Raw genomic sequence first — 27,864 nt, 5'->3', positions numbered from 1 at the left:
CTGAGGTCACGCAAGTAACCAATGAACCAAGGCAACTGTGCTTTGGGAAAGCGCAATTTTAATAGAGGTGGCACAATCTTATCAAGTGTAGTTTTGCGTCCTGAATTTAAACTATCCACAAGATTGTCTACTTATTGGACATTCTCCAAACTCAAAGCTAAAATTTCAGGCAGTCTAGCTTCAAGTTCAGTTATAGTTGAAGGTTTAATGCGTCACCACAGTAACAGACAAGGTTGCTGCTCCACTAAATGTGGCAGCATAAATGTAAACCTAATAAGTGAGTGGTCAGAGACCACCGATACAAGAGGCAAGATGTCAACATTCATGACAGCAAAATCATGTCAGAGAACCAAATCCAGGGTATTTTCACGAATGTGCATGAAGTCCTGAATGTACTACTGGAATCCTAATGCATCCACAATTTCGTTAAATGATTTCCAAAGGGGATCAGAGGGGTTATTTATATGAATGTTAAAGTCACCAATAATCAAAATGTTATCTGTACCAGTTAACAAGTTAGAGATGAATGCACCAAATTCATCTAAGAATTTGGTGCAATGTATGGGCTGGGGGCCTATAAACAGTGACAAAAATAGCACAACTGATTTCCATTCTTCTGACCCTGACAATAAGGAGCATCATGTGCAGAGTGGAGAATCAGATGCTCAAACAAATTATATTTGTTACCCCCAACAGCTAATAAGGCAAACCAAGATTTCTACATAAAAGCAACACCCCCGCCTTGCTTCACACCATGAAAAACATGACTAAATGTGTATGCCGGTGGACAGGCCTCATTTAGGTTTAAGCCAGGTTTGACATAACCCAATTATATCTAAATGGTGATTCACAATTAGATCATTAATCAAAAATGATTTTGAGGACAGTGATCTGATGTTATTGAGACCTAAACTAAGGACCTCAGTGGGGTCAACAATTGGACTCTTTTCAGTTTTAGGGGTAGTTCCAGAATAACATTTATAAGGTGCCTGGAAGTAGGTTTAGGTTTGAGACATTCCATGTGGATTGTAGTTAGCAGACACAAAATATTTAATATTTCTGGAACAGCCAACGGGCCATCCTCAATATTAGTCATGGGTATTAAGTTTGCAAGACATATCCCTTCATGATTTTTAAGGACACATCTACAGAAGCAGCCCACAGTCTCAACTTGCTAAATTTCCCTCCTTGACAAACCACTATCACCACAGTGGGTTTTCTGCACTAAATTCCCCACTAAGATAGTGGATTCCATAACCACAATTGTCATAAGCCCTGCAGGGTCTCTAATCCCCTGCACCGTGATCTGCTGTAAAATGTAATGTTACCCTCCCTGTAGAGCTCTGTTTATGTTTACAGACAGGATGGCGGCACATTCCCTAGTAGGGTGAAGGCTGTCCGGCATCAGCAAGTCACGGCGGCCCCAGAACGAAGGGCAGTTTTCAATAAAACTAAAGCCTTGCTGTCTACAAAACTGTGCCAGCCACCTATTTAGCGATGTCAGCCTGATAAATGCCTCATCATTACCCCAGGAGGGGAGGGGACCAGAGACTACTACTAAAACACATCTTTCTGGCAAGGTCACATTTCATCTCTATATCCATTTTGGTGACCTCTGAGTGCTTCATCCTGACATCATTGGTGCCAACATGAATAACTACGTGACTGTATCTCATGTCATATTTCTTAGTCTGTTTGCCCTTCTGCAATGTCAGTACCCTGAGGTGGGAGGCAATGTCAGGAGTTCTAACCCTAGGAATACATTTAATGTCAGCCGGCGTCTGTAACTTGACTTTGAGGGTGATAAAATATCCAATCACTAAAGCCCAACCATTTGTCCTGCAGTTAGGAGTGGAAGTCCCTCGTGGGCTCAAAAAACTGACAGCAGGCGTATCCAGGGGAGAGAATCAGTTCCTAGTTTGCAGAGGTGAGAGTGCCACAACTGGCCACCGAGCCCCACGCGACATCCGCTGACACCCATGTGACCTCCTCTGCCTAACCACAGTCCGAAAACTGTCCTCCACCGCCAGCATTTCTGGGCTGACACCAGTAGGCATGCCAGCTGGACCATCATCAACCTTATCTGGTGTGCCTGTAACATCTATCTCCACTAAGCTAATAAGGTGTTCTAGCTTAAGGACATGGCTCTCTAAGAGCCACCCTGTCTGCCAGTATCACGTAGGATTATTTAAAAACTCCTAAAACTCCTAAAAGTAAACCACTCCTAAAAGTGACAAATAGTAAAAATAATAAAATGAAGTAATAAAATAAACAGTAAAATAAGCTAAAATTCACAAAAAAAAGTCAACCAATCTGAACACAGCTAATCACTAGCGAAAGCTAACCGCTAGCGAAAGCTAACAACAAGTGAAAGCTAACTGCTAGCAGTTAAAATAGTTAGCTACCGCTGGAGTGACCTCCGCCGCAGCCACCGCTGAAAGCCAGTCTCGGCCCGATGCCACCTGATAAGCTTAGCTTAGCCTGTAGCATCCCGGCTTCCCTGCAGGGATGACAAGCTGAATGGCAATGTGGTGGTGGCCTTCGCCACTGCAGCGGGCCTGGCTGGTAGCCTCCGATGAGTCGTGGGTCCAGTTGGCGGCCTCTGCCGAGTGGCAGGTCTGGCTACCAGCATTCAATGAGTCACGGGTCTGGCTAGCAGCCTTCAACTAGCTGTGGGTCTGACTGGCAGACACCGATGAGCTGCGACAGGTATGACGTCAACCTTTGCCTGGTTGGCGTCATACCTGTCAAGTCATTCTCACTGTGTTTTGTACAATAACACTACCTCTAACCTTAGTGACATAAAATATGGGGTTCCACAGGGACCCATCTTAGACCTTTATATAGCACTCCTTAGGCATATACTGTGATGTTTTGGGATTGCCTTTCACTGCTATGCTGATGATACTCCATTGTACATGCTGATAACTGCTGGTAATCTCAACAACAAAAAATCCCTAGAAGATTGCCTTGCATCAGTGAGAAGCTGGATGTCTCGTAACGTACTACTTTAAAACTGTGATAAGAGTGAAATGATGGTTCTTGGTCCAGTGAGACATTGGCATCAATTTGACCAGGCTCGTGTCATACATCATACTGACAACGTGAGGAACCTTGTGTAATTTTTGATCCTACACTGTCCTCCATATTAGAGATATTAGGAGGACTGGTTTCTTCCAATTGTGAAATATAGTGAAGATTCGTCCCATTCTGTCTATGGCTGATGCTGAGACCCTGATTCATGTGTTTATCTCTTCTAGATTGGATTATTGTAATGTTCTCTTTTCTGGTTTAATACAGTCCAGCATTAGGGGTCTCCAACTGGTTCAAAATGCTGCAGCCAGACTTTTAACACAAGCAGAAAGTTTGACCACATTACACCCATTTTGGCATCTCTTCACTGGCTTCCTGTCACAGTGAGATCAGATTTTAAGGTTCTGTTACTAACCTATAAACTTGTTCACAGACTGTTGCCTCTCTACTTAGCTGACCTAATTAAACCCTATGTACTGGCCCGGGCTCTGCGTTCTTAGGGTGCAGGACTACTTTGTGTCCCTAGGGTGAATAAGAAGTCTGCGGGTCACAGAGCTTTCTCTTATCGTGCCCCTGTTCTGTGGAATGATCTCCCTGCATCAATAAAACAGTCAGATTCTGTTGAGACTTTCAAGTCCAGGCATAAGACATACTTGTTTTTCCCTTTAGTATGGCTAGCATACAGGTATAGTATGTTACTATGCTTTTTACTTTTTTACTCTTTTAATATGCTTTTTAAAATCTTTTAATTCATTTTTTTTTGTTTTTTGAATTGTTTTGTGTGAAGCGCCTTGAGGTGACTCTGTTGTGATTTGGCGCTATATAAAATAAACAAATTGAATGAGTTTTACTGCAGATTTGATTTAGATTTTCCATTCATGAAAGAGATGTCAACACGCTCTTCTAGAGGCAAAACACACTCAAAGCAGCCAGACCTGAATCTGTCTCCCCATCCATGTTGAAGAACTATGCAAACCAAATGTCCCCGGTGTTCATAGACATCTTCAACACCTCACTGGAGACATGCCAGGTGCCAGCATGCTTCAAGACCTCCAACCTCATCCCCATTCCCAAAAACAAAGAACATCAGTACTTAATGACTTGCCCTGACCTCTGTGGTGATGAAGACCTTCGAGTGCCTTGTCCTCACACACCTCAAGGCCATCTCTGACTCTCACCTGGATCCCCTGCAGTTCATCTACAGATCCAACAGGTTGGTAGACGATGCTGTCAACATGGCCCTCCACCTCATCCTCTAGTATCTGGACTCCCCAAGAAATTATGTCAGGATTCTGTTTGTGGACTTCAGCTTTGCTTTCAATGCTGTCATACAGGCCCTACTGCAGGACAAACTCTCTCAGCTTGGCGTGCCCGACTCCGCCTGTAGGTGGATCACTGACTTCCTGTCCAACAGGAGGCAGCATGTGAAGCTGGGAGGGTACATCTCCAACACATGGTCCATCAGTACCGGATCCCCCCAAAGCTGTGTTCTTTCCCCTCTACTCTTCTCCCTGTACACCAACAGCTGCACCTCCAGCCACCAGTCTATAAAGCTCCTGAAGTTCATGGACAGTACAACCCTCATTAGACTCATCTCTGATGGGGACAAGTCTGCCTACAGACAGGAGATCGATCACCTGGTGTCCTGGTGCAAACAGAACAAGCAGGAGGTCAATGCCCTCAAGACAGTGGAGATGGTTGTTGACTTCAGAAAGAACCCAGTCCCGTCCAACCCGACTCCCCAGTCACCACTGTGGAGTCCTTCCATTACCTGGCGATCACCATCACCCAAGACACAAACTTTTTGTCACCTTCCCCTCTGGCAGACATCTGAGGTCCATCAGAATCAAAATGTCAAGACACAAAAACAGCTTCTTTCAATCCACAGCTAGACTCATAAATAATGCCAGAGGACACCCCCCCCCCCCCCCCCCCCACTGAATCAAAAAGAATTAATTTCTGTCAGTCTGTCAAACTCAGAGACATGGAGTTAGTTATCCAAACTAGCCCCACTCACTATGCTTGTGACCTCTCTTCATGACTCTCTAACTATTTTTCTGCCACATTTGATCAAACATAGGTGAGATAATTCCAACAAACCATTATTGATCCTACGGCACGGCCAATTATAGAAAAGGGAACAGACAAAGAAAACAAACAGCATGGTGGTGAATCACATTACGACTCAAGAAAAAGTATAGGAAAGAGAAGCAGGAATTAAATCACTTTGAGAGGAAAAAGCTGCTGTCCAATTTCTGGTCTCGCTGAGCACGACTGCTCATAATTCCAGCCATGGAGAGGTCTGATAAATCTTACATTATCAATATGATCTTCAGGCTCTCAGGCAGGGTGTACATTATCACAAGTGACATGCTCAATCCTTCCCAGATTAGATGCCCAACGCAGGCCCCAACTCAACTGACAGCGGCTTTCAGGGCCTGAATGAATTACAGATGCCACCTTAAACGGAGCACACCTGAACCAGAGTGACATCACTCAGAAGTGATGGAATTCCTGCTGGTTCCTCTCTCTCTCTCTCTCTCTCTCTCTCTCTCTCTCTCTCTCTGTCTACCTCCTTTCCACAGACCTGGGGCCATTCATAAATACCAATGATAAACCCACTCACCCATCGCAAGAAGTGTCACCACATATAGCATCGCTTTTCTCATTGTGTCGAACAAGGTTAGGGGTTTTATTTTTTTATTTTTTATTTTTGTCCTTTAGGTTTGAGACAAAGAACACACTGGATTCTGCATGCTAAGAGATCCAAGGAAGAACTTTTGGAAGGATACTATTCCAGGCCTTATGTTGTGAAAGTGTTATTTCTTGGAGCTAATTTTCCTTTCATCTCCCTGTTATTTTATCTTCGGGATCATAAACAGGTTGAACATAAATACTGTCGGTCAAGCATATGTTTATGTCTATAATATAGCATAATTTTAAATAAATAAATGTGGTCTGCATGTTGCTGCTGTTGCGCCTGTTCAATACAACAATTGTGATTTTTTTTTTTTTTTTTGCTCCACTGTTGACACCGAAGAATATCAGCAAGAGTAAAGGGGAAAGTCTACCAGACAGTAGAGCGACCAGCTATGTTGGAGGGTTTAGAGATGGTGGCACCAATAAAAAGACAGGAGGCGGAGCTGGAGGTGGCAGAGCTGAAGATGTGATTCTCTTTGGGAGTGATGAGAATGGAAAGGATTAGGGCTGAACATATCAGAGGGACACTTCACATGGTGCAGTTTGGAGACAAAGTCAGAAAGGTGAGATTGATATGGTTTGGACATGTGCAGAGGACCCCAGGTATATAGACAGAAGGATGCTGAGGATGGAGCCACCAGGCAGGAGGAGAAGAGGGAGGCCAAATATTCAATTTCAATTCATTTTCATTTATATAGCTCCAAATCACAACAAGGTTGCCTCAAGGTGCTTCACACAAGTACGGTCAAACCTTACTAACCCCTACAGCAAGAACACAGGTGACAGTGGTAAGGAAAAACTCCCTCTGTTCTGTTGAACAGATGTATGAGTCAAGATATCAGCAGAGCTCAGAAGGGCACAGGAACAATACCACAGGTTGAAACACCATCTACAAGTCGACAGAGTAATCATCCAGAATTCCAAGACCAGACACACTAAAGGTTTGGATTGACAAGAAACCTATGTCTCAGTGCCTGAAGGACTCAGTAGATATTGGTGTGCTTGGTTCTATACAAAGTAAACAGGTGATTGAGTAGCCTAATTAGGGAACTGAATGCAGTTGTGGAAAACAACACTAGAGGTAAACTCCAGGGTCATCAAAAAAGTGTCCATCATGTGTGGCATACACAAAGTTGATGCAGTGTCCTCACTGCTGTTCTGCATAGGGCTGAACCCCATCAAATTTAATGTCACACCGACTGGATATGCAGGAGTTGGGTGACCTCTTTTACACAGAGAACATCAAGCTGTGTGCCACGTCTGAAGGAAGCATCAGTTCACTGATCTACCTTACCAGCATATACAGTAAAACGACAATTTATTCATTTATTATTTTCTTTATTTAACCTTTATTTAACCAGGAAAGTCCCATTGAGATTACCAGTCTCTTTTTCAAGGGAGTCCTGGCCAAGACAGCGGCACAGATCACACCAATTCAGGCTATTACAAACAATTTCATAACAATTTCATAAGACTATTTAAAAACATTTACAATCCATGGCTTTCATTTCCAAACCTTTGAGCAAAAGTTTAAACTGGCCTATTGAAACCAGTTCCTTTAATATCCAGTCTTTTTGTAAATTGTTCCATGTTGTGGGGGCAGAATACTGAAATGCCACCTTACCAGCTTCTGTACAGACATAGCAGTGCATCTTGTGAGCTCAAAGAATACAGTCCAACCACTTTTGGTTGAATATATTCACACAAATATGAAGGGAGCAGGCACAGAATACCCTTATAAATAAATGCATACCAGTGAGTGAGTCTACAATTCTCCAATGCTGGCCAGCCCACACGTGTGTAAAGTTCACAGTGGTGTGTGTGAGGCTAACGGTTTGTAATAAACTGCAACGAAGCATGATAAACAGAATCCAGTAATTTCAATACTTGAATTGGGGCATTCATATAAATGAGGTCACCATAATCCAGAATGGGTAAAAATGTTGCAGCTACAAGTTTCTTTTTTGCATTGAAGGAAAAACATAGCCTATTTCTGAAGTAAAAACCAATTTTCAGCCTCAGTTTCCTAACCAAATGTTCAACATGTCCTTTAAAGCTAAGATTGTCATCAATTAAAATAATGAAATATTTAAAAGATTTAACTCTTTCAATTTCTGTCCCTTGAAGAGTAACAATTGGAGGACCTATCTGCAGATTGCTCTTTGGTTTTGAAAATAGCATCAACTTGCTCTTATTTGCATTTAAAGAAAGATCCAGTTGTAGAAACATGTTTTGAACTACACTCAACAAAAATATAAACGCAACACTTTTGGTTTTGCTCCCATTTTGTATGAGATGAACTCAAAGATCTAAAACTTTTTCCACATACACAATATCACCATTTCCCTCAAATATTGTTCACAAACCAGTCTAAATCTGTGATAGTGAGCACTTCTCCTTTGCTGAGATAATCCATCCCACCTCACAGGTGTGCCATACCAAGATGCTGATTAGACACCATGATTAGTGCACAGGTGTGCCTTAGACTGCCCACAATAAAAGGCCACTCTGAAAGGTGCAGTTTTATCACACAGCACAATGCCACAGATGTCGCAAGATTTGAGGGAGCGTGCAGTTGGCATGCTGACAGCAGGAATGTCAACCAGAGCTGTTGCTCGTGTATTGAATGTTCATTTCTCTACGATAAGCCGTCTCCAAAGTCGTTTCAGAGAATTTGGCAGTACATCCAACCAGCCTCACAACCGCAGACCACGTGTAACCACACCAGCCCAGGACCTCCACATCCAGCATGTTCACCTCCAAGATCGTCTGAGACCAGCCACTCGGACAGCTGCTGAAACAATCGGTTTGCATAACCAAAGAATTTCTGCACAAACTGTCAGAAACCATCTCAGGGAAGCTCATCTGCATGCTCGTCGTCCTCATCGGTGTCTCGACCTGACTCCAGTTTGTCGTCGTAACCGACTTGAGTGTGCAAATGCTCACATTCGCTGGCGTTTGGCACGTTGGAGAGGTGTTCTCTTCACAGATGATGCGAAGGAGATGTGTTGCACTGCATGAGGCAAATGGTGGTCACACCAGATACTGACTGGTATCCCCCCCCAATGAAACAAAACTGCACCTTTCAGAGTGGCCTTTTATTGTGGACAGTCTAAGGCACACCTGTGCACTAATCATGGTGTCTAATCAGCATCTTGATATGGCACACCTGTGAGGTGGGATGGATTATCTCAGCAAAGGAGAAGTGCTCACTATCACAGATTTCGACTGGTTTGTGGACAATATTTGAGGGAAATGGTGATATTGTGTATGTGGAAAAAGTTTTAGATCTTTGAGTTCATCTCATACAAAATGGGAGCAAAACCAAAAGTGTTGCGTTTATATTTTTGTTGAGTATATATTAAAAGCATTTTGTAATATAAAAACACTAGCACTAAGAGTTTTTGCAAAACTATAGATAGCCATATCATCAGCGTAAAAATGGCAATTAGTGCCCACAAGATCCTGGCCAACATTGTTCACATAAATAGTAAATAGGAGTGGCCCCAAAACAGAGCCTTGGGGCACACCTAGGTTAATGAAAGAACATTTGAACAAATATTATCTAATTTAACACATTGGGACCTGTCAGTGAGGTAATTACAGATCCATCCAGCTGCCTTTTTAGACAGTCCAATATTGATCAATCTCTCTTTGAGTAAAATATAATTTACAGAATCAAAAGCTTTTGACAAATCAATAAAAAGCGCTGCACAATGTTGCTTATTGTCAAGAGCTGTCGAGATATCATTGATCACCTTCAATGTTGCTGTTATGGTACTATGACCTTTCCTAAAACCTGACTGGAATTTGCATAAAATGTTGTTGGAATACAAAAATTCTTTCAGCTGTTCATTTATTAAGGATTCCAAAATTATTGATACGATGCAAAGTTTTACATTTTGAGATTGTTGGGTCACCACCTTTGAATAATGGTGTGACAAAAGCCGATTTCCAAATTTGGGGAATTTGCATAGTGCTCAACCTTAAGTTAAAAATATCAGTCAAAGGTTTTGCAATTAAATCAGCTGCAATTTTTAGAAAGTAGGGATCAATTAAGTCAGGTCCTTGTGATTTACATGCATCTAATTATTTTAGTGCTTCATAGACCTGACACAAAGTAAAAGGCTGGAAAGTAAATGTTGATGCATCAGAGGATTGCTTATGTGCAGTCACAGGATTGCTCCAGTTTATAGGTGTAGAAAAAAAAAATAAAATGTTGGTTGAAACAATTTAAAATTTCAACTTTGTCATAAATATTTGATGAGTTATGGACAATGTAATTTGGCAAAACCTGTGAGTTATTTTCAACAGTAAGAGATTTTATGGTTTTCCAAAACCTTTTAGGGTCACTGAGACTGTCAGTAGTAGTTGACAAGTAAAATTCGGACTTGGCATTTTTAATTCGGGAGGAACTTTTAATTCTTAACTTTCTGAAAATATCCCAATCGCATTTTAAACCAGTTTGTCTTGCTTTTACCCAGGCTATGTTCCTTTCATGTAAATCATTTGCCAAATCTGGTGTAAACCAACGATTATCTCTACCTTTAATTCTAAATTTCTTAAAAGGGGCATGCTTATTAACAATAGCCATGAAACACTCATAGAAAAATGACCAAGCTGTTTCAACATCTGGAATGAGGTCATTTCATAGGGGAGGTGATGGTCTAGTGGTTAAGGTGTTGTTGGGCTTGAGTCCAGAAGATCATGGGTTCAAATCCCCACCTGACTGGAAAAATCACTAAGGGCCCTTGGGCAAGGCTTTTAATCCCCTATTACTCCTGGTGTGTAGTAAGCGCCTTGTATGGCAGCACCCTGACATCGGAGTGAATGTGAGGCATAATTGTAAAGCGCTTTGAGTGTCTGATGCAGATGGAAAAGTGCTATATAAATGCAGTCCTTTTACCATTTCTGTTCCACTGGCACTTAGAAAGGTAATGGTAAAATGCTTGTTCATTAAAATGTTTTAAATCTCTTTCTACTTGTATAATGATTCGTGGTTTCCTTTTATCCATTTTTGTATTTCTAACAGTGGCCACAATACAGTGGTCACTGAGATCATTGCAAAAAACTCCAGTTGAACAGTATTTATGTGGGGCATTTGTTAAAATCAAATTAATCAATGTTGACTTTAAAGGACACTTATTATTTGGACGAGTAGGGGATACAAGTAATGTGTTAAATTTAACTGATCACATACAGTTTTGAAATCATCAGAATTAAGACTAAGCCAGTCCCAGTTTAAGTCTCCAATTACTATCATATCAGGCCTCTACTGGTGGTTGGATCTCACTGCGGTATTGTATCACTTCCTGTTCCGGAGCACAGCGGTGTTTTGCTGTATCTGTTAGTTGTTTAATCTGTGCAGTTAGATTGATCTAGTTAACTAGATAACGATTTGTTTCACAGTGTAATCTTCACGTGCCTTAACTAAAGCACTCCCTCTGCTGAATCACCTCTAAATTATTTACACATTATTCACTTTGTGTGTTTTTAGGAATCCGCTAGCTTAGCGCAGCTACTAGCTCTTAGCCGGTTTAGCATGCGGCTTCTCCTGTCTCTCCCGCACGTTTCTGCTCTGGGTGTGAAATGTTTAGTTATTCCTCGGCCTCCTTTAGCAGTAATGGTACTTGTAATAAGTGTAGCTTATTCGTAGCTTTGGAGGCCAGGCTGGGCGAATTGGAGACTCGGCTCCGCACCGTGGAAAATTCTACAGCTAGCCAGGCCCCTGTAGTCGGTGTGGACCAAGGTAGCTTAGCCGCCGTTAGTTCCCTTCCAGCAGATCCCGAGCAGCCGGGAAAGCAGGCCGACTGGGTGACTGTGAGGAGAAAGCGTAGCCCTAAACAGAAGCCCCATGTACACCGCCAACCCGTTCACATTTCTAACCGTTTTTCCCCACTCGGCGACACACCCACTGAGGATTAAACTCTGGTTATTGGCGACTCTGTTTTGAGAAATGTGAAGTTAGCGACACCAGCAACCATAGTCAATTGTCTTCCGGGGGCCAGAGCAGGCGACATTGAAGGAAATTTGAAACTGCTGGCTAAGGTTAAGCGTAAATTTGGTAAGATTGTAATTCACATCGGCAGTAATGACACCCGGTTACGCCAATCAGAGGTCACTAAAATTAACATTGAATCGGTGTGTAACTTTGCAAAAACAATGTCGGACTCTGTAGTTTTCTCTGGGCCCCTCCCCAATCGGACCGGGAGTGACATGTTTAGCCGCATGTTCTCCTTGAATTGCTGTCTGTCTGAGTGGTGTCCAAAAAATGAGGTGGGCTTCATAGATAATTGGCAAAGCTTCTGGGGAAAACCTGGTCTTGTTAGGAGAGACGGCATCCATCCCACTTTGGATGGAGCAGCTCTCATTTCTAGAAATCTGGCCAATTTTCTTAAATCCTCCAAACCGTGACTATCCAGGGTTGGGACCAGGAAGCTGAGTTGTAGTCTTACACACCTCTCTGCAGCTTCTCTCCCCCTGCCATCCCCTCATTACCCCATCCCCGTAGAGACGGTGCCTGCTCCCAGTCCACCAATAACTAGCAAAAATCTATTTAAGCATAAAAATTCAAAAATAAAAAAATAATATAGCACCTTCAACTGCACCACAGACTAAAACAGTTAAATGTGGTCTATTAAACATTAGGTCTCTCTCTTCTAAGTCCCTGTTAGTAAATGATATAATAATTGATCAACATATTGATTTATTCTGCCTTACAGAAACCTGGTTACAGCAGGATGAATATGTTAGTTTAAATGAGTCAACACCCCCAAGTCACACTAACTGCCAGAATGCTCGTAGCACGGGCCGAGGCGGAGGATTAGCAGCAATCTTCCATTCCAGCTTATTAATTAATCAAAAACCCAGACAGAGCTTTAATTCATTTGAAAGCTTGACTCTTAGTCTTGTCCATCCAAATTGGAAGTCCCAAAAAACAGTTTTATTTGTTATTATCTATCGTCCACCTGGTCGTTACTGTGAGTTTCTCTGTGAATTTTCAGACCTTTTGTCTGACTTAGTGCTTAGCTCAGATAAGATAATTATAGTGGGCGATTTTAACATCCACACAGATGCTGAGAATGACAGCCTCAACACTGCATTTAATCTATTATTAGACTCAATTGGCTTTGCTCAAAATGTAAATGAGTCCACCCACCACTTTAATCATATCTTAGATCTTGTTCTGACTTATGGTATGGAAATTGAAGACTTAACAGTATTCCCTGAAAACCCCCTTCTGTCTGATCATTTCTTAATAACATTTACATTTACTCTGATGGACTACCCAGCAGTGGGGAATAAGTTTCATTACACTAGAAGTCTTTCAGAAAGCGCTGTAACTAGGTTTAAGGATATGATTCCTTCTCTATGTTCTCTAATGCCATATACCAACACAGTGCAGAGTAGCTACCTAAACTCTGTAAGTGAGATAGAGTATCTCGTCAATAGTTTTACATCCTCATTGAAGACAACTTTTGGTTGCTGTAGCTCCTCTGAAAAAGAGAGCTTTAAATCAGAAGTGCCTGACTCCGTGGTATAACTCACAAACTCGCAGCTTAAAGCAGATAACCCGTAAGTTGGATAGGAAATGGTGTCTCACTAATTTAGAACAACCCCAGGTTTCTTTTCAGCACTGTAGCCAGGCTGACAAAGAGTCAGAGCTCTATTGAGCCGAGTATTCCTTTAACTTTAACTAGTAATGACTTCATGACTTTCTTTGCTAATAAAATTTTAACTATTAGAGAAAAAATTAATCATAACCATCCCAAAGACGTATCGTTATCTTTGGCTGCTTTCAGTGATGCCGGTATTTGGTTAGACTCTTTCTCTCCGATTGTTCTGTCTGAGTTATTTTCATTAGTTACTTCCTCCAAACCATCAACATGTCTATTAGACCCCATTCCTACCAGGCTGCTCAAGGAAGCCCTACCATTAATTCATGCTTCGATCTTAAATATGATCAATCTATCTTTATTAGTTGGCTATGTACCACAGGCTTTTAAGGTGGCAGTAATTAAACCATTACTTAAAAAGCCATCACTTGACCCAGCTATCTTAGCTAATTATAGGCCAATCTCCAACCTTCCTTTTCTCTCAAAAATTCTTGAAAGGGTAGTTGTAAAACAGCTAACTGATCATCTGCAGAGGAATGGTCTATTTGAAGAGTTTCAGTCAGGTTTTAGAATTCATCATAGTACAGAAACAGCATTAGTGAAGGTTACAAATGATCTTCTTATGGCCTCAGACAGTGGACTCATCTCTGTGCTTGTTCTGTTAGACCTCAGTGCTGCTTTTGATACTGTTGACCATAAAATTTTATTACAGAGATTAGAGCATGCCATAGGTATTGAAGGCACTGCGCTGCGGTGGTTTGAATCATATTTATCTAATAGATTACAATTTGTTCATGTAAATGGGGAATCTTCTTCACAGACGAAGGTTAATTATGGAGTTCCACAAGGTTCTGTGCTAGGACCAATTTTATTCACTTTATACATGTTTACCTTAGGCAGTATTATTAGACTGCATTGCTTAAATTTTCATTGTTACGCAGATGATACCCAGCTTTATCTATCCATGAAGCCAGAGGACACACACCAATTAGCTAAACTGCAGGATCGTCTTACAGACATAAAGACATGGATGACCTCTAATTTTGCTGCTTTTAAACTCAGATAAAACTGAAGTTATTGTACTTGGCCCCACAAATCTTAGAAACATGGTGTCTAACCAGATCCTTACTCTGGATGGCATTACCCTGACCTCTAGTAATACTGTGAGAAATCTTGGAGTCATTTTTGATCAGGATATGTCATTCAATGCGCATATTAAACAAATATGTAGGACTGCTTTTTTGCATTTGCGCAATATCTCTAAAATTAGAAAGGTCTTGTCTCAGAGTGATGCTGAAAAACTAATTCATGCATTTATTTCCTCTAGGCGGGACTATTGTAATTCATTATTATCAGGTTGTCCTAAAAGTTCCCTGAAAAGCCTTCAGTTAATTCAAAATGCTGCAGGTAGAGTGCTGACAGGGACTAGAAGGAGAGAGCATATCTCACCCATATTGGCCTCTCTTCATTGGCTTCCTGTTAATTCTAGAATAGAATTTAAAATTCTTCTTCTTACTTATAAGGTTTTGAATAATCAGGTCCCATCTTATCTTAGGGACCTCATAGCACCATATCACCCCAATAGAGCGCTTCGCTCTCAGACTGCAGGCTTACTTGTAGTTCCTAGGGTTTGTAAGAATAGAATGGGAGGCAGAGCCTTCAGCTTTCAGGCTCCTCTCCTGTGGAACCAGCTCCCAATTCAGATCAGGGAGACAGACACCCTCTCTACTTTTAAGATTAGGCTTAAAACGTTCCTTTTTGCTAAAGGTTATAGTTATGGCTGGATCAGGTGACCCTGAACCATCCCTTAGTTATGCTGCTGTAGACTTAGACTGCTGGGGGGTTCCCATGATGCACTGAGTGTTTCTTTCTCTTTTTGCTCTGTATGCACCACTCAGCATTTAATCATTAGTGATTGATCTCTGCTCCCCTCCACAGCATGTCTTTTTCCTGGTTCTCTCCCTCAGCCCCAACCAGTCCCAGCAGAAGACTGCCCCTCCCTGAGCCTGGTTCTGCTGGAGGTTTCTTCCTGTTAAAAGGGAGTTTTTCCTTCCCACTGTTGCCAAGTGCATGCTCACAGGGGGTCATTTTGACCGTTGGGGTTTTTCCGTAATTATTGTATGGCCTTGCCTTACAATATAAGGTGCCTTGGGGCAACTGTTTGTTGTGATTTGGCGTTATATAAATAAAATTGATTTGATTTGATTTTGATTTCATTTGAATCAAGCTTAAATAAAAAAATCCTTTAGTGATTGAAGTGCATTTGAGGTGGTAGATGGAGGTCTATAGCATCCCACAACATTTACATATAAACCTTGAAATTTCTCAATGACCTTGACCTTGAATTATACAAACGACCCCATAAATGAACTTCCAACATGAAAAACATACCAAACGATACCTCATTTGCTGAGATATTTCAAATATTACTTATTTTATGAGCATTTTTCAATTTCCCTACTCCTCCAGAATTTGACCCTGGGCAGGCAACATATGAATTTCAAAAAGTTGAATAACTGACATATATGGAAAGATTCCACCAGACAGACAATGCATAGCCAGTTTTTCAAGCCACTTGCTTCAAGACAGGCAGCACTGCCTCAAATTTGGGCATTTTCTTTACTATATACTGTATATTTAATGTAATGAGATTTCAGGCTGTGTTGACATCAAATTTTCAATTGACCAAAAGTCATGTAAAGATTTGCCTGATGGAAAAACAAACTTTACCATGCCCCATCAATCTATTTGAAGGGTACTTGGTGAAAATGTGATCAAAATCTGAGTCGGGCCATGTGGACACCTACATAGGCAGCCGCCTGATTTTTCCATAGACAGCTCATTAACTAAAGTTATTTCACCTTAAAAAGAGAAGTCTTGTGGCATTAACACAGTTGAAAATTGAAATTACTGAGTCTATTAACAGAGCACTGTGGTTGCCCTCAAAGTCCAGCACCCGGAGACTCCATGATCAGCAAAATGCTGGGGGCTAGTAAATGCAAAAGACAATCAAAGATATGAAGAAGCTGCCCTCGGGGACAAACCACTATGTGAATTCTTCAGACAGCAGAAGAGAGAGGATGGTGGGAAAGAAAAGTAGATTTCATGGAAGACCATACCCTTCTGTGGGTATCACGAGCAGACAGTGGGAGTGGCCAGCATCAAATAATCTACTTATGGCTCAAAAAGGCTGTGTTGAAGGACAGAAAAGAGGCTGTCATCATGGCAGCACAAGAACAGGTCCTAAGCACCAAATACATACAGTTAGCACAAAGAATCATCTGAGACATTCAAATGGACAGAGCCAAAAAAAAAAAGTTTCTGTGATAGTGCACAGAGACACAAACACAGACTCGAAGCACCAAAGTTCAAATGGGGAACACTACGGTACTCTGGGACTTAAAAACAAAAACAGGTACTATCCAACTAACCAGACATAGTGGGGGTTGACAAGGAGCAGAAGAAGTCAGTTGTGGTAAATGAAACAATTCCAAGAGATAAAGACCAGAAAGAAAGAGCATCAGGGTCATGAAATACCAACAGCTGAAGAAAGAAGTAGAAAATGTGGAAAGTAAAACCCAAAGGGGTCTTGTGGTAATACAAGAGCAAATGACTTCTGTGGATTTTAAGTGCAACATTTGAGGTCTATGTCTACAGAGAGAGACAAAGAGAAACTATCAACCCCAAAGGACAAAAGGAGATGGGTGGTGGGGTGGGGCTACTATAAATTTGTACAGGTCTAAACGCTCTTCTTGAGATCAAATCTCTTTGATTTACCAGACTTTTGATAGTTTCTCTTGACCATATTATTTACAAAATAGTTAAAATACCTAAAATTTACCATTTAAATGCTAGGTTTGAGTGGTTGGTGGGTTGGTTGTTTGGTCAGCTGGTGCCTGTTTTGTGGGGCTAACCATCAGGTCAACAAGACAAACACTAGAAAAGTGGCATGTTGCAGTAAATTTGGCTAGAGCACATATAAAAGAGACTGGCTGAACATCACCAAGGCACCTATTGGCTGTGTCTGTAGTGATTATGTATACAACAGACTTTTATTGTTTTTAATTGAACAGACATCCATCCATCCATCCATCCATCCATCCATCCATCCATCCATCCATCCATCCATCCATCCATCCATCTTCTACCGCTTAGTCCAATTAAGGGTCGCAGGGGGCTGGAGCCTATCTATTGTGTCAAATGAAGATAAATGCCATTGAGATTCAAGCATCATTTGGATGAAGAAATCTGATATGTCTGATTTAATTTTGAATGAATGAATGAGTTTGAGTTTTGATTTGATGTAATGAAATAATGAAAGCATTGTGCAACCCCAATTCCAATGAAGTTGGGACATGGTGTAAAATGTAAATAAAAACAGAATAGAATGATTTGCAAATCCTCTTCAACCTATATTCAGTTGAATACACCACAAAGACATTTAATGTTCAAACTGATAAACTTTAATGTTTTTGTACAAATATTTGCTCATTTTGAAATGGATGCCTGCAACACGTTTCAAAAAAGCTGGGACAGTGGTATCTAAACATACCACTGTGTTACATCACCTTTCCTTCTAACAACACTCAGTAAGCGTTTGGGAACTGAGGACACTAATTGTTGAAGCTTTGTAGGTGGAATTCTTTCCCATTCTTGCTTGATGTACAACTTCAGTTGTTCAACAGTCCGGGGTCTCCGTTGTCGTATTTTGCGCTCCATAATGCGACACATATTTTCAATGTTCGACATGTCTGGACTGTAGGCAGGCCAGTCTAGTACCCACACTCTTTTACTACGAAGCCATGCTGTTGTAATACGTGCAGAATGTGGCTTGGCATTGTCTTGCTGAAATAAGCAGGGATGTCCCTGAAAAAGACGTTGCTTGGATGGCAGCATGTGTTGCTCCAAACCTGGATGTACCTTTCAGCATTGATGGTGCCATCACAGATGTGTAAGTTGCCCATGCCATGGGCAACTTACACACCCCCATACCATCACAGATGCTGGCTTTTGAACTTTGTGCTGGTAACAATCTGGATGGTCTTTTTCCTCTTTTGTCCGGAGGACACAACATCCATGATTTCCAAAAACAATTTGAAATGTGGACTCATCAGACCACAGCACATTTTACCACTTTGTGTCTGTCCATTTCAAATGAGCTCGGGCCCAGAGAAGGCAGCAGCGTTTCTGGATGTTGTTGATGTCTGGCTTTCACTTTGCATGGTAGAGTTTTAACTTGCACTTGTAGATGTACTGACGAACTGTGTTAACTGACAATGGTTTTCTGAAGTGTTCCTGAGCCCATGCGGAAAGATCCTTTACACAATGATGTCGGTTTCTAATGCAGTGCTGCCTGAGGGATCTAAGGTCACGGGCATTCAATGTTGGTTTTCAGCCTTGCTGCTTACGTGTAGAAAGTTCTCCAGATTCTCTGAATCTTCTGATTATATTATGGACTGTAGATGATGGAATCCCTAAATTCCTTGCAATTGAATGTTGAGAAACATTGTTGTTAAACTGTTGGATTATTTTTTTTTCATGCAGTTGTTCACAAAGTGGTGATTCTCGCCCCATCTTTGCTTGTGAACGGCTGAACCTTTCGGGGATGCTCCATTATACCCAATCATGACACTCACCTGTTTCCAAACAGGTGTTTTTTGAACATTCATCAGCTTTCCCAGTCTTTTGTCCCAACTTTTTTGAAACGTGTTGCAGGCCTCCATTTCAAAATGAGCAAATATTTGCACAAAAACAAAAGTTTATCAGTTTGAACATTAAATATCTTGTCTTTGTGGTGTATTCAATTGAATATAGGTTGAAGAGGATTTGCAAATCATTGCATTCTGTTTTTATTTACATTTCACACAATGTCCCAACTTCATTGGAATTGGGATTGTACAAGGCCAAGTGGGAAGGCCTTCTTAGAGGCACCATAATCACTGTATTCTATATAAAAGATGTAAGAGAATATTAACATTAGTTTCAGTCTGTATTTAACAAGATGAAAACTGGATGAGCAAAGTCTCACCTGTCACTGTAAGCAGCGGTGGTGGTAGGCTGGGCAAATCTGTATGCTGCATAGCCTCCCTGTAAAAATATCACTGTGTTAATCAATGATTAAGCACAACCTGTGCAGAGAAAGGTTAGATTTCAGAGACACAAGCAAACAGCAACGCAGATTTACAGCCTCAATTTGCTTTAATTGCTAAATGTCACTGCACAATATTTTGACTGTCTGCACACATTCCACAACTGCAGGCTGCCTTTCAGACACCAGAGGGTGCTATTTGATATATGGTGTGTTTGAAGGAGGCAGTGGCAACAGGGACATTAAATGATGTGAGAGAAATGGATATTGGAGTAAGCTCATCATTGGCTAACAAGAGGCCCATCCCAGCCACAGCTTAACACAGTAAACTCTGCAAATTTTGGATTGAGGACCTCTGCTGCAGCTACATTACTGAAGAGCTTTTTTTTCTGTGTACGACCCCCTCAGCTCATAAATGAAGTAAGAAGGCAGATTGTTAGGCAGGGTTGTTGTATTCATTTTCCAGAGTGGGGAAGGAATTAAAGAGCTCATTGTGGAGTGCTGCTATTAGTCTCCTTGAAAAATGAAGCTGTTCTCCCACTGTTTTTCTATTAGTGTCGATGGAGTGTGGGCCCATCTGCGTCTATACAAGGATAGGTGGCTTTTAATAATGCATCTTTTCATTCATTTTGTTCCTCTCAAGGGGGAAGTTGTCTAAAATTAAATGGTGTGAGGAAACAGCAATAATAATTTCAACCACTCCTACATGTGAAAATAGGTCAGGGGTCACAAACATGTCTGTTGGGATTTCCGGAGGGACGGTGAAGCTCTGCATTTGAGGCACATGACTTCTTTAGCGATGACCGTGCTGTAGGACTGTGCTGATTGCAGCAACAGCCTGAACAAACACAGACCAATAAATCACTCTCCCACATTGTCAAATCCTGCACACAACAGTGCAGCACATTTGTTATTTTGTCATGTGAAATGGGTGTTTGTTTATTCACATGTGGGCACTCATATGTTTTGTGCATGAAGAATGAATGTACACAATTGTCTGTGTATGCATGCCACAGAAGAATAAAGTTCATCATGTGATCTGAGCATGATTTCATAATGCCAACAAGTCAGAGTTTGCAGAATGGCTGTGGTGCAGACTGAGGAACAGTTTCCTCTTGGTCACTGGATTCTTTCACACACATTCAGCCCTTTCTGAGATAGTGCAGCGGCCACTGCCAAAACTAATGGCAGTAAAGCACCAGGAACTGACCTGATGACTTGAGTTATGGGACAGCATGGCAAGACCTTGGTCAAGGGACACTGTGGTGCAAGACTAAGCTGGAGGGGGCTGAACAAGTGCGAGAGATAACAGTATCACTCAAATCGCAGACCAAGTTTCTGCCTGTGGCTGTGGGGGTTGCTGCAGTAAAAGATGGTGAAATACAGTCCTATCATGTGGGCTTCTCAGTAAGTCATATATCACTGGGGTTCAGCATTTTGCCCCCAGTCAATTGGTGAAAGTGAGAGGAAACTGTCATCGCTTCTTTTTCCACTGTCATCTCACTATCTCAGCAGACAGCAGCAAAAAAGAAAAAGCTGAATCAAAGGAAGAAATTGCATCCCCTCACAAACATTTGGACTGATGTCAAAGTGGGGCAGCGTGGTAATTTCAGTATTAACTCCACAGCATCCATGTTTTTCTCTGTCAACGGCAAGCATGCAGCAAGACCAGCCCCTAATATGACCCTGTGTGCACTGACAGCTCCAGAGGGACAGCTAATCCCTTTATCTGCTGCCGCTTCACTTATCTCCCACATGGCAATGGCTGGGAGGAACCAACTCGTCTCAACCTCGCACATGGCCCCTGGAGCAGGTTGGGATATCCCAGCCAAACCCTTTGAGTGTACACAAACAAGAAACTGATGCAAGAGCAGAGAGTTATATAAGCAGCCACACACACACACACACACACACACACACACACACACACACACACACACACACACACACACACACACACACACACACACACACACACACACACACACACAACAAAAAAACGGAGGAAGGGACCTAACTTGACACAGGACACTGAGCCCAGGTCTGTCTCTCTGCCAGAGTCTGAGATCACAGGAAGAGAGTGAGAGAGGAGGGAGGAGCTGAGGGGGTTTTAAATGTTGTTGTCGGGTTTCTTGGCACAGCAGACAGAGGCCTAATTGATGCTGGCTTGGCACCGAAGCTGGGAGAATTCTGGGGGCTGAGGAGATCACATTTTTTGTCTCTAGGGTTGAGCTTTTGTCTTCTTTACTTCTCTTTCATCTAGGCAAGCAGAAGAAAGTGCCAACTGTACTCACATAGATCTCTGCACCATAGAAGCCATCTTGGTACACCACCCTGTGAAATTGGAGAACAGGAAAGGTGCATTAGTTATTTTTGTTGTTGGTGCCAAACTGAATCCAAGACCTTTTCACATCTGTGGGATCGGGTTTAGTGGTTTTAGCACAAATAATGAATGATACATGGAAAGCAAAAACTAAAATCATAAATCATCAAATTTTCTGCTCTGGTAAAACTTTCTGTCTTTGTCGATGCTGCAGTGTTGTTGGGAGGGTTGGCAGTGGCAGATAAGAGAAGATGAGGACAAAAGAAGGCAGCAAAGGATCTCTATCAAACAACTCCACTCTATAAATCAACCAGCTGCATTTAGTTGCAAAAGGCCCTAAGTGGGAGGGAGGGGAAAACCACATGGGATTTCCAGTCTCTGCTTCAGCGCTGAGTCTCTACAGTAAGACAGATCCTGATCTAATCACAGATAGACAGCTATACTGGGCCCTGGGCTGGCGTCCGTCAGACCTCTCCCACGGCCACACACATGCTGCCGCTGATAACAGATGAGTGTGAGGCAGGTTTCACAAAGCCAGGAGATCAGCACAGGCACTGGTCACAGTCCAAAGAGATCTGGCCAGTAATACACTATCACAGCTCTCTATGGCTCTCCCTGTGGCTTTGTTAGTTACTCCTTTGTCAACACAGACACAAGGGAGGCCAAAGCACATGGCCAAACATACAAACCAATGCATCACTTTCTTCACCTGTTGAACTGCTGTTAAAACATAATCACAAAAAGTGTCCTTCTTTGAAATATATTATGATTGTCACACCAAAAGAGAAACATACAAATACAGTGTTTAAAGACTCTAAAAACAAATTAAAAACAGTAAAGTTGTGCTACTGTCATAGTCGCCCGTTACTGTCCTGATTTAGATCAGGAATTCAACCTGAATACTCACGCTCCATAGGCTGGGATTGGTGGCGGTGGGGGAGCTGTGCGGAATGTGTTATACACAGCACGCCCCCGACCTCGCAAGTGGGCACCCCTGTAGGCCACCGTAGTGCCTGTGGCAGGGTAGGGAAATCCTGTTACTGTACACGGAAACACACAAGGGAACAGAAAATGACTTTGAGACATCTTCAACTTGGCATTGCTTACCTTATGACAGAATATATTACAGAGAGACATGTGGCAAAGCTTTCCCTATGACAGAATGCATTACAGTGAAGACAAGGAAACAACAGATTTAATCTTTTGTAGGTGCTCCTCATCGAGCACTCTCCTCTTTCCCAGTTCGCTGCTTTGTGCCGTACTCAGCAAGGATCGACATTTGCTGTACGCATCCTTTTCTTATGGCTGGCGAGGGGCAGCCTTGAAGCATAGGCAAGTAATGGATGCAATACCACTAGTTTCGCACCATGGCTTTTGCATAGTTTAGACACAATGGGATTGTAATGAAGAGAACAGGGGGAGGGTGGATGGGGGAGTGGTAGCGGGCATTTCTAGGTGTTAGCAAGAAAAAAAATGGGAGGTGAAGGTTGTTGAACAACCTGATGCCATGTACAGAACTTTCACAAGGGGATATGGACCAGATATGTCAGACAGCAAAGGCCCGAACCTTGGTGTGACTGCCATCTGGGATCATCTTTAGTCAATCACAAAGCTAGATTTGTCCACTGCAGATGAGTAGCAGCAAACAGGATGGTTGGGTTGAAGTGAAAGGCTTCAGGGATATTGTTGAGGGTTTGTATGACAATGTCTGTGGACAAAGATTGCTGGAAGTGATGCTCAGCTGTATGCTTAGCCTTTGACTAATCTGATGGTTGTCTGATTACAAGCTGTGGAGGTTCACTCTCTCATCACTCTGATAGTCATTTTAACTAAATGCTTCAAAAAAGATCTGTACCAATTTTCTACCCTTTCTTCTTGATACACTCTCCCTCTACTATGCACAGACCATCACAATTTGGCTTTCCCCTTTAATAGTTATCCTTGGTAATGCCCACTCATCATCTTCCCTGCTCTTTGTTTTCCTTTATTCATTTCCATGACAAGCCTCAACTAAATCCATCACAGATCAGTGAGAGCTCACTGTGAAGCTCCTGTCAAGTACTGGGGGGGTTGTAGAAGTTGTAGCCCAGTTGATGGAGTAAGACAGGTTAATATCATTCAAGCAGCCTCTTGCTTGATAAACTAGCTTGCAATGAAGATCCATGGTAGTTTGTATATAATCTGTGGGGTATAGGTTTCTCTGGCCAGGCACTACTGTACTGTGGGCGGTGTTACGCCGGTAGGTGGATGAGATCAGTCAACACCCTAATGAATGATGCTGCTGCTGCTTCAGTAAAGCTGACAGAGACAGATTAGTGGTGCTTTTAAAAACACAGAGAGCTAGTTTTAATGTTTTCTGCCATTATTATCACACTCCATTAGTGGGTCCACATGCGTTTTCAAAGTTTGCTTCTCACTTGTCCAGGTAACACCCACACAGCTCCCCCCTGTGCACAGCCACCAAGGTACAGAGCACTTTGTTTGTTGCCACCATACCAATAGACTTCCTGAAAATGCAAGGTGCCTATAATACCCCACATAGTTTATAAAGCTGACCTTGACAATTAAATCTGTCTCTTTTTTTGGGTGGGGGGCATAGTGGCCAAATGAACATAGCTGCTAAAGGGCAAAAACAATCCTCTTTTGATAGTTTAATGTTTTTTTTGTCTTCTTTTTAACAAATTATTATTTCTAGGCATCAGAAAAAATTATATTGTCCTTTCTTTTTTGAAAATGTGTATGCAATATACATGCAATGATGTATGTGAATGCAAAGTGGTAATGAGTTGGTGATAGGCTACACTGCTTCAATAATAACCTATAAATCAAAGGCACTGTCACACCTTAGTAAACTTGAGAAAGGCAACAACAGCCATGCTGTATGAGAGGACAAACCTGGTCAAGCCACCAAAATCAAACATCTTTTGTGGGGGGGGTTAATGCGTTATGCGCTGGAAGGTGGAGGGGTCACACTGCACCTCATATGTCATATGTGTCAAGTTGAGAGAACTCAATACCTGCAGACCCACTTGGACCTGAGGTAATCCAGCTCTGTACCAATGATGGGGTCATAACCAGCTCCCATAAAGAAGGAACTGATTTTCCACAAGGTTGATCTCTCTAATACTTCCTGCTCAAATATATCAGGCAATGAACACTTAATCCACACACAGGGGACCAAAAACAGCTTAATCTAATCAAGAATGTGGAGCTTAATTACCCCCCTAAAGTACACTCCAACAATGAGAGGATCTGTCTACGTATATTAAGATGGCAATTAGCCTTTCTTTTCTGTCATTTACACAGCTGGTTGCTTTTCACAAGTCCTCAAGCAAGCCACCTCAGACTGCTGAGTGAAAAAAGTAAAAAGCAACTCATGTCTCATCTCTTTAAGTGGAAACTGTAGATGAGAGTTTGTCTTTCCCTCTCAAGACCCTGTCACACTGGTGTATTTGTAGAGCTGCTCATTGCAGCGTTGTGTTTCATTTAAATATGCCCAAAATGCACGTGTACTCAGCCTTTATCAGTGTTCGTTTCATACTTGCAGCTGCGTGTGTTCGCGGTTTAATGTTTGCAAACAGTTGCGTGTACCTTGCCGCTATTAAACCAGTTCAGTGCTATTTTCTGCCTCTGTGGAAGTGCGCTCTGTTCTCTACTGCATGGTGTGGTGCGGCTCAAAAACAGTGTCATTTAACATTATTATTATTATTGTTTTTTTTTTTTTGTCTTGGTGGATCACTTTCATTGTGTCCAGATGCTGCTGAGTCTAGCTGTGGTAAAGGCTGCCCTGAACGAAACGCGTTAAACTTTTAAAGATCTGGTTGCTCCGATCAGGTCCGCTGATTTGATCAGACCTGATCGATCATGTCGTCTGATGATCGCACCGACATGCAGCGAGTGTGTGTTTATATTAAAAAGTTACAGCTCTTTTCAGCTTTGATCAGACTGATCGATCAGGTCGTCTGATGATCGCACCGACATGCAGTGAATGCGCTTTTATTTTAAAGAGTCACAGCTCTTTTCAGCTTTGATCAGACTGATCAATCAGGTCATCTGATGATCGCACCGACATGCAGTGAGTGCGCATTTATTTTAAAGAGTCACAGCTCTTTTCAGAAGTGGTGGGCACAGATAACCAAAAAATTAACTTTGATAACAGATAATCAGATAACTGAAAAGTTATTTGATAAAGATAAAACCATAAACCACCCAAAAAATGATCGGAAAAGTTACAGATAACTGATAAATTCCAGTATTGTCTCTGGTACATTTGCAACTACTAATAAACTGAATTTGAGTTTTAACACCACAACTGCTTTTGGTACCATCAAAAGCGATAACAAACACAAAGAATGAGCCCACACTTCTGTCTTTGAACATCCTGCCCCCTGCTGGAAGCTCTTGTTTACTACATGGCTTCCATCACAGACACAAGCTGAGAGCAGCCAAACTCTCTACCAATCCCAATGCTCCGGTCAGGCGGAGGTAAATAAAGCAGTGCTGACTTATGGTTTTGATTAATAAATAACATTAATACCGATAGAATAACTCCATTAATGTCAATTCTGTCATTTGTACAAAGTTAAAATATAATATATATCTTTTAATGTTGAATAATGCACTAATTCTGAGGTTTTGTAACAAACAGACAGATCGCAAAGGATTCTGGGTAAAATGTGTCTCTGCTAAACACTGATTGGTTCAGTCATTCAGTATGTAAATCAACACATTAATGTGATGTGTGTTGTGTGTTGGTGTTTACAGATAAATGTGCTTTTGTAAAATATTCCATTTTTTTATTTGTAAAAACAGGCATTTTTACGGCACCCTGGAAGTGTCATCGCGAAATGTTTTGCATGTGGAGAGAATGTGCGCACGTTTTATGATGCTGTGCGCACATTTTATGATGTTGTGCGCACGTTTTATGATGCTGTGCGCACATTTTATGATGTTGTGCGCACGTTTTATTATATTGTGCACGTTTTATTATATTATAAAACGTGCACTCAATAATGTCTTGACACATAAATGTGGGTTATTCGCCCTATTGATGTTTCAAATCCCACAAAATCTCAGAGAGGTTGCCGTGCTGCGAGATCTCAGTAACATTAAGAATTGCATTGAGGCGCTCCGATCATGCTGCACTTTAACCGCTGCACACAGACAACACCATTAACATCGTAACATAAAACTATTTTATATTGTTACTAAAACTCTCATGAATATATTCTCTGGGTTTATAGACATTGTTATTGCGTTTGTTTTATGTAAACATGTGAGAATCACAGGCTGTCTCTCCATTATTTTCAGTGGGAGCTGCTGTGAGCTACGCTCGCTTCCTTCCTTCCATGTCATTCTGGGGGAAAGTGAAGTTTGCTCTTTAACGTCTTGATTATTGTTCTTTACAACACTGTTTGTCTTCTTTGTTCGAGACTAACATATATAGTATGTCTGAAATTCGGTTTGCGTTTATTAAATTCCACGCAGATTAAACGTAACAGACACGGATTATTTGTTATTGTTTTAGCAAGTTTTCAGGGTATCATGCAGCAGTCTCTTATTAACGTGACCAAAAGCATAAAAAAATACATTTTTGTTGTATAATATTAATTTACAACTGTCATCGTGTTGATTCTCTATATGTTGTTGACTGCAGCGACTCTCTGGCATGCAAGGGATTATGGGATATGTCAATAGGGCGAATGAACACTACTGGCCAGTAGATGGCAGTAGAGACCTTGAAAACTTGCCAAAACAAAATTCCAGATAATCCGTGTCTGCTACATTTAAGATGCGTGGAATTTAATAAACGCAGACACAATAACAACATCTATAAACCCAGAGAATATATTCACAAGAGTTTTAGGCACTAGAGTTTAATGCTGTTGTCTGTAGAGTCTGATCAGAGTGTTTCAAATGCATTTCTCATGTCATGAACGTACTGAGATTACCCTATCCTACCCATAATGCACTGCTGGGCACAGCATATATCCATACTAAAATAGCGCATTACTTTAAAACTAAAACATATATCTGATATTTCACTTTATAAAACTTCAGACATGACATTAATTTAAATAACTTGTCAACATAAGTTTGGTTAA

The 27,864-nt window shown here is 41.6% G+C and overlaps 1 protein-coding gene across 1 annotated transcript in view; it reads right to left on the bottom strand.

Annotated features, from left to right (window-relative positions):
- The window catches only part of rbfox3a (RNA binding fox-1 homolog 3a), a 1,755,711-nt gene that overhangs the window by 20,829 nt on the left and 1,707,018 nt on the right, over positions 1-27,864 (bottom strand). Inside the window, exons 13-15 of the mRNA XM_034190050.1 lie at positions 22,668-22,800; positions 21,732-21,771; positions 19,378-19,436 (exon numbers count right to left, since the gene is read on the bottom strand). Coding sequence (XP_034045941.1) covers positions 19,378-19,436; positions 21,732-21,771; positions 22,668-22,800 — 232 coding nt within the window. The remainder of the gene's footprint in view (positions 1-19,377; positions 19,437-21,731; positions 21,772-22,667; positions 22,801-27,864) is intronic.

The sequence above is a fragment of the Thalassophryne amazonica genome, chromosome 16 (genome assembly GCF_902500255.1).
Source record: "Thalassophryne amazonica chromosome 16, fThaAma1.1, whole genome shotgun sequence".
NCBI classification, from domain to species: domain Eukaryota; kingdom Metazoa; phylum Chordata; class Actinopteri; order Batrachoidiformes; family Batrachoididae; genus Thalassophryne; species Thalassophryne amazonica.
Note: the sequence above shows the minus strand (reverse complement) of the source record. Positions and strands in the feature narration are given on the sequence as shown.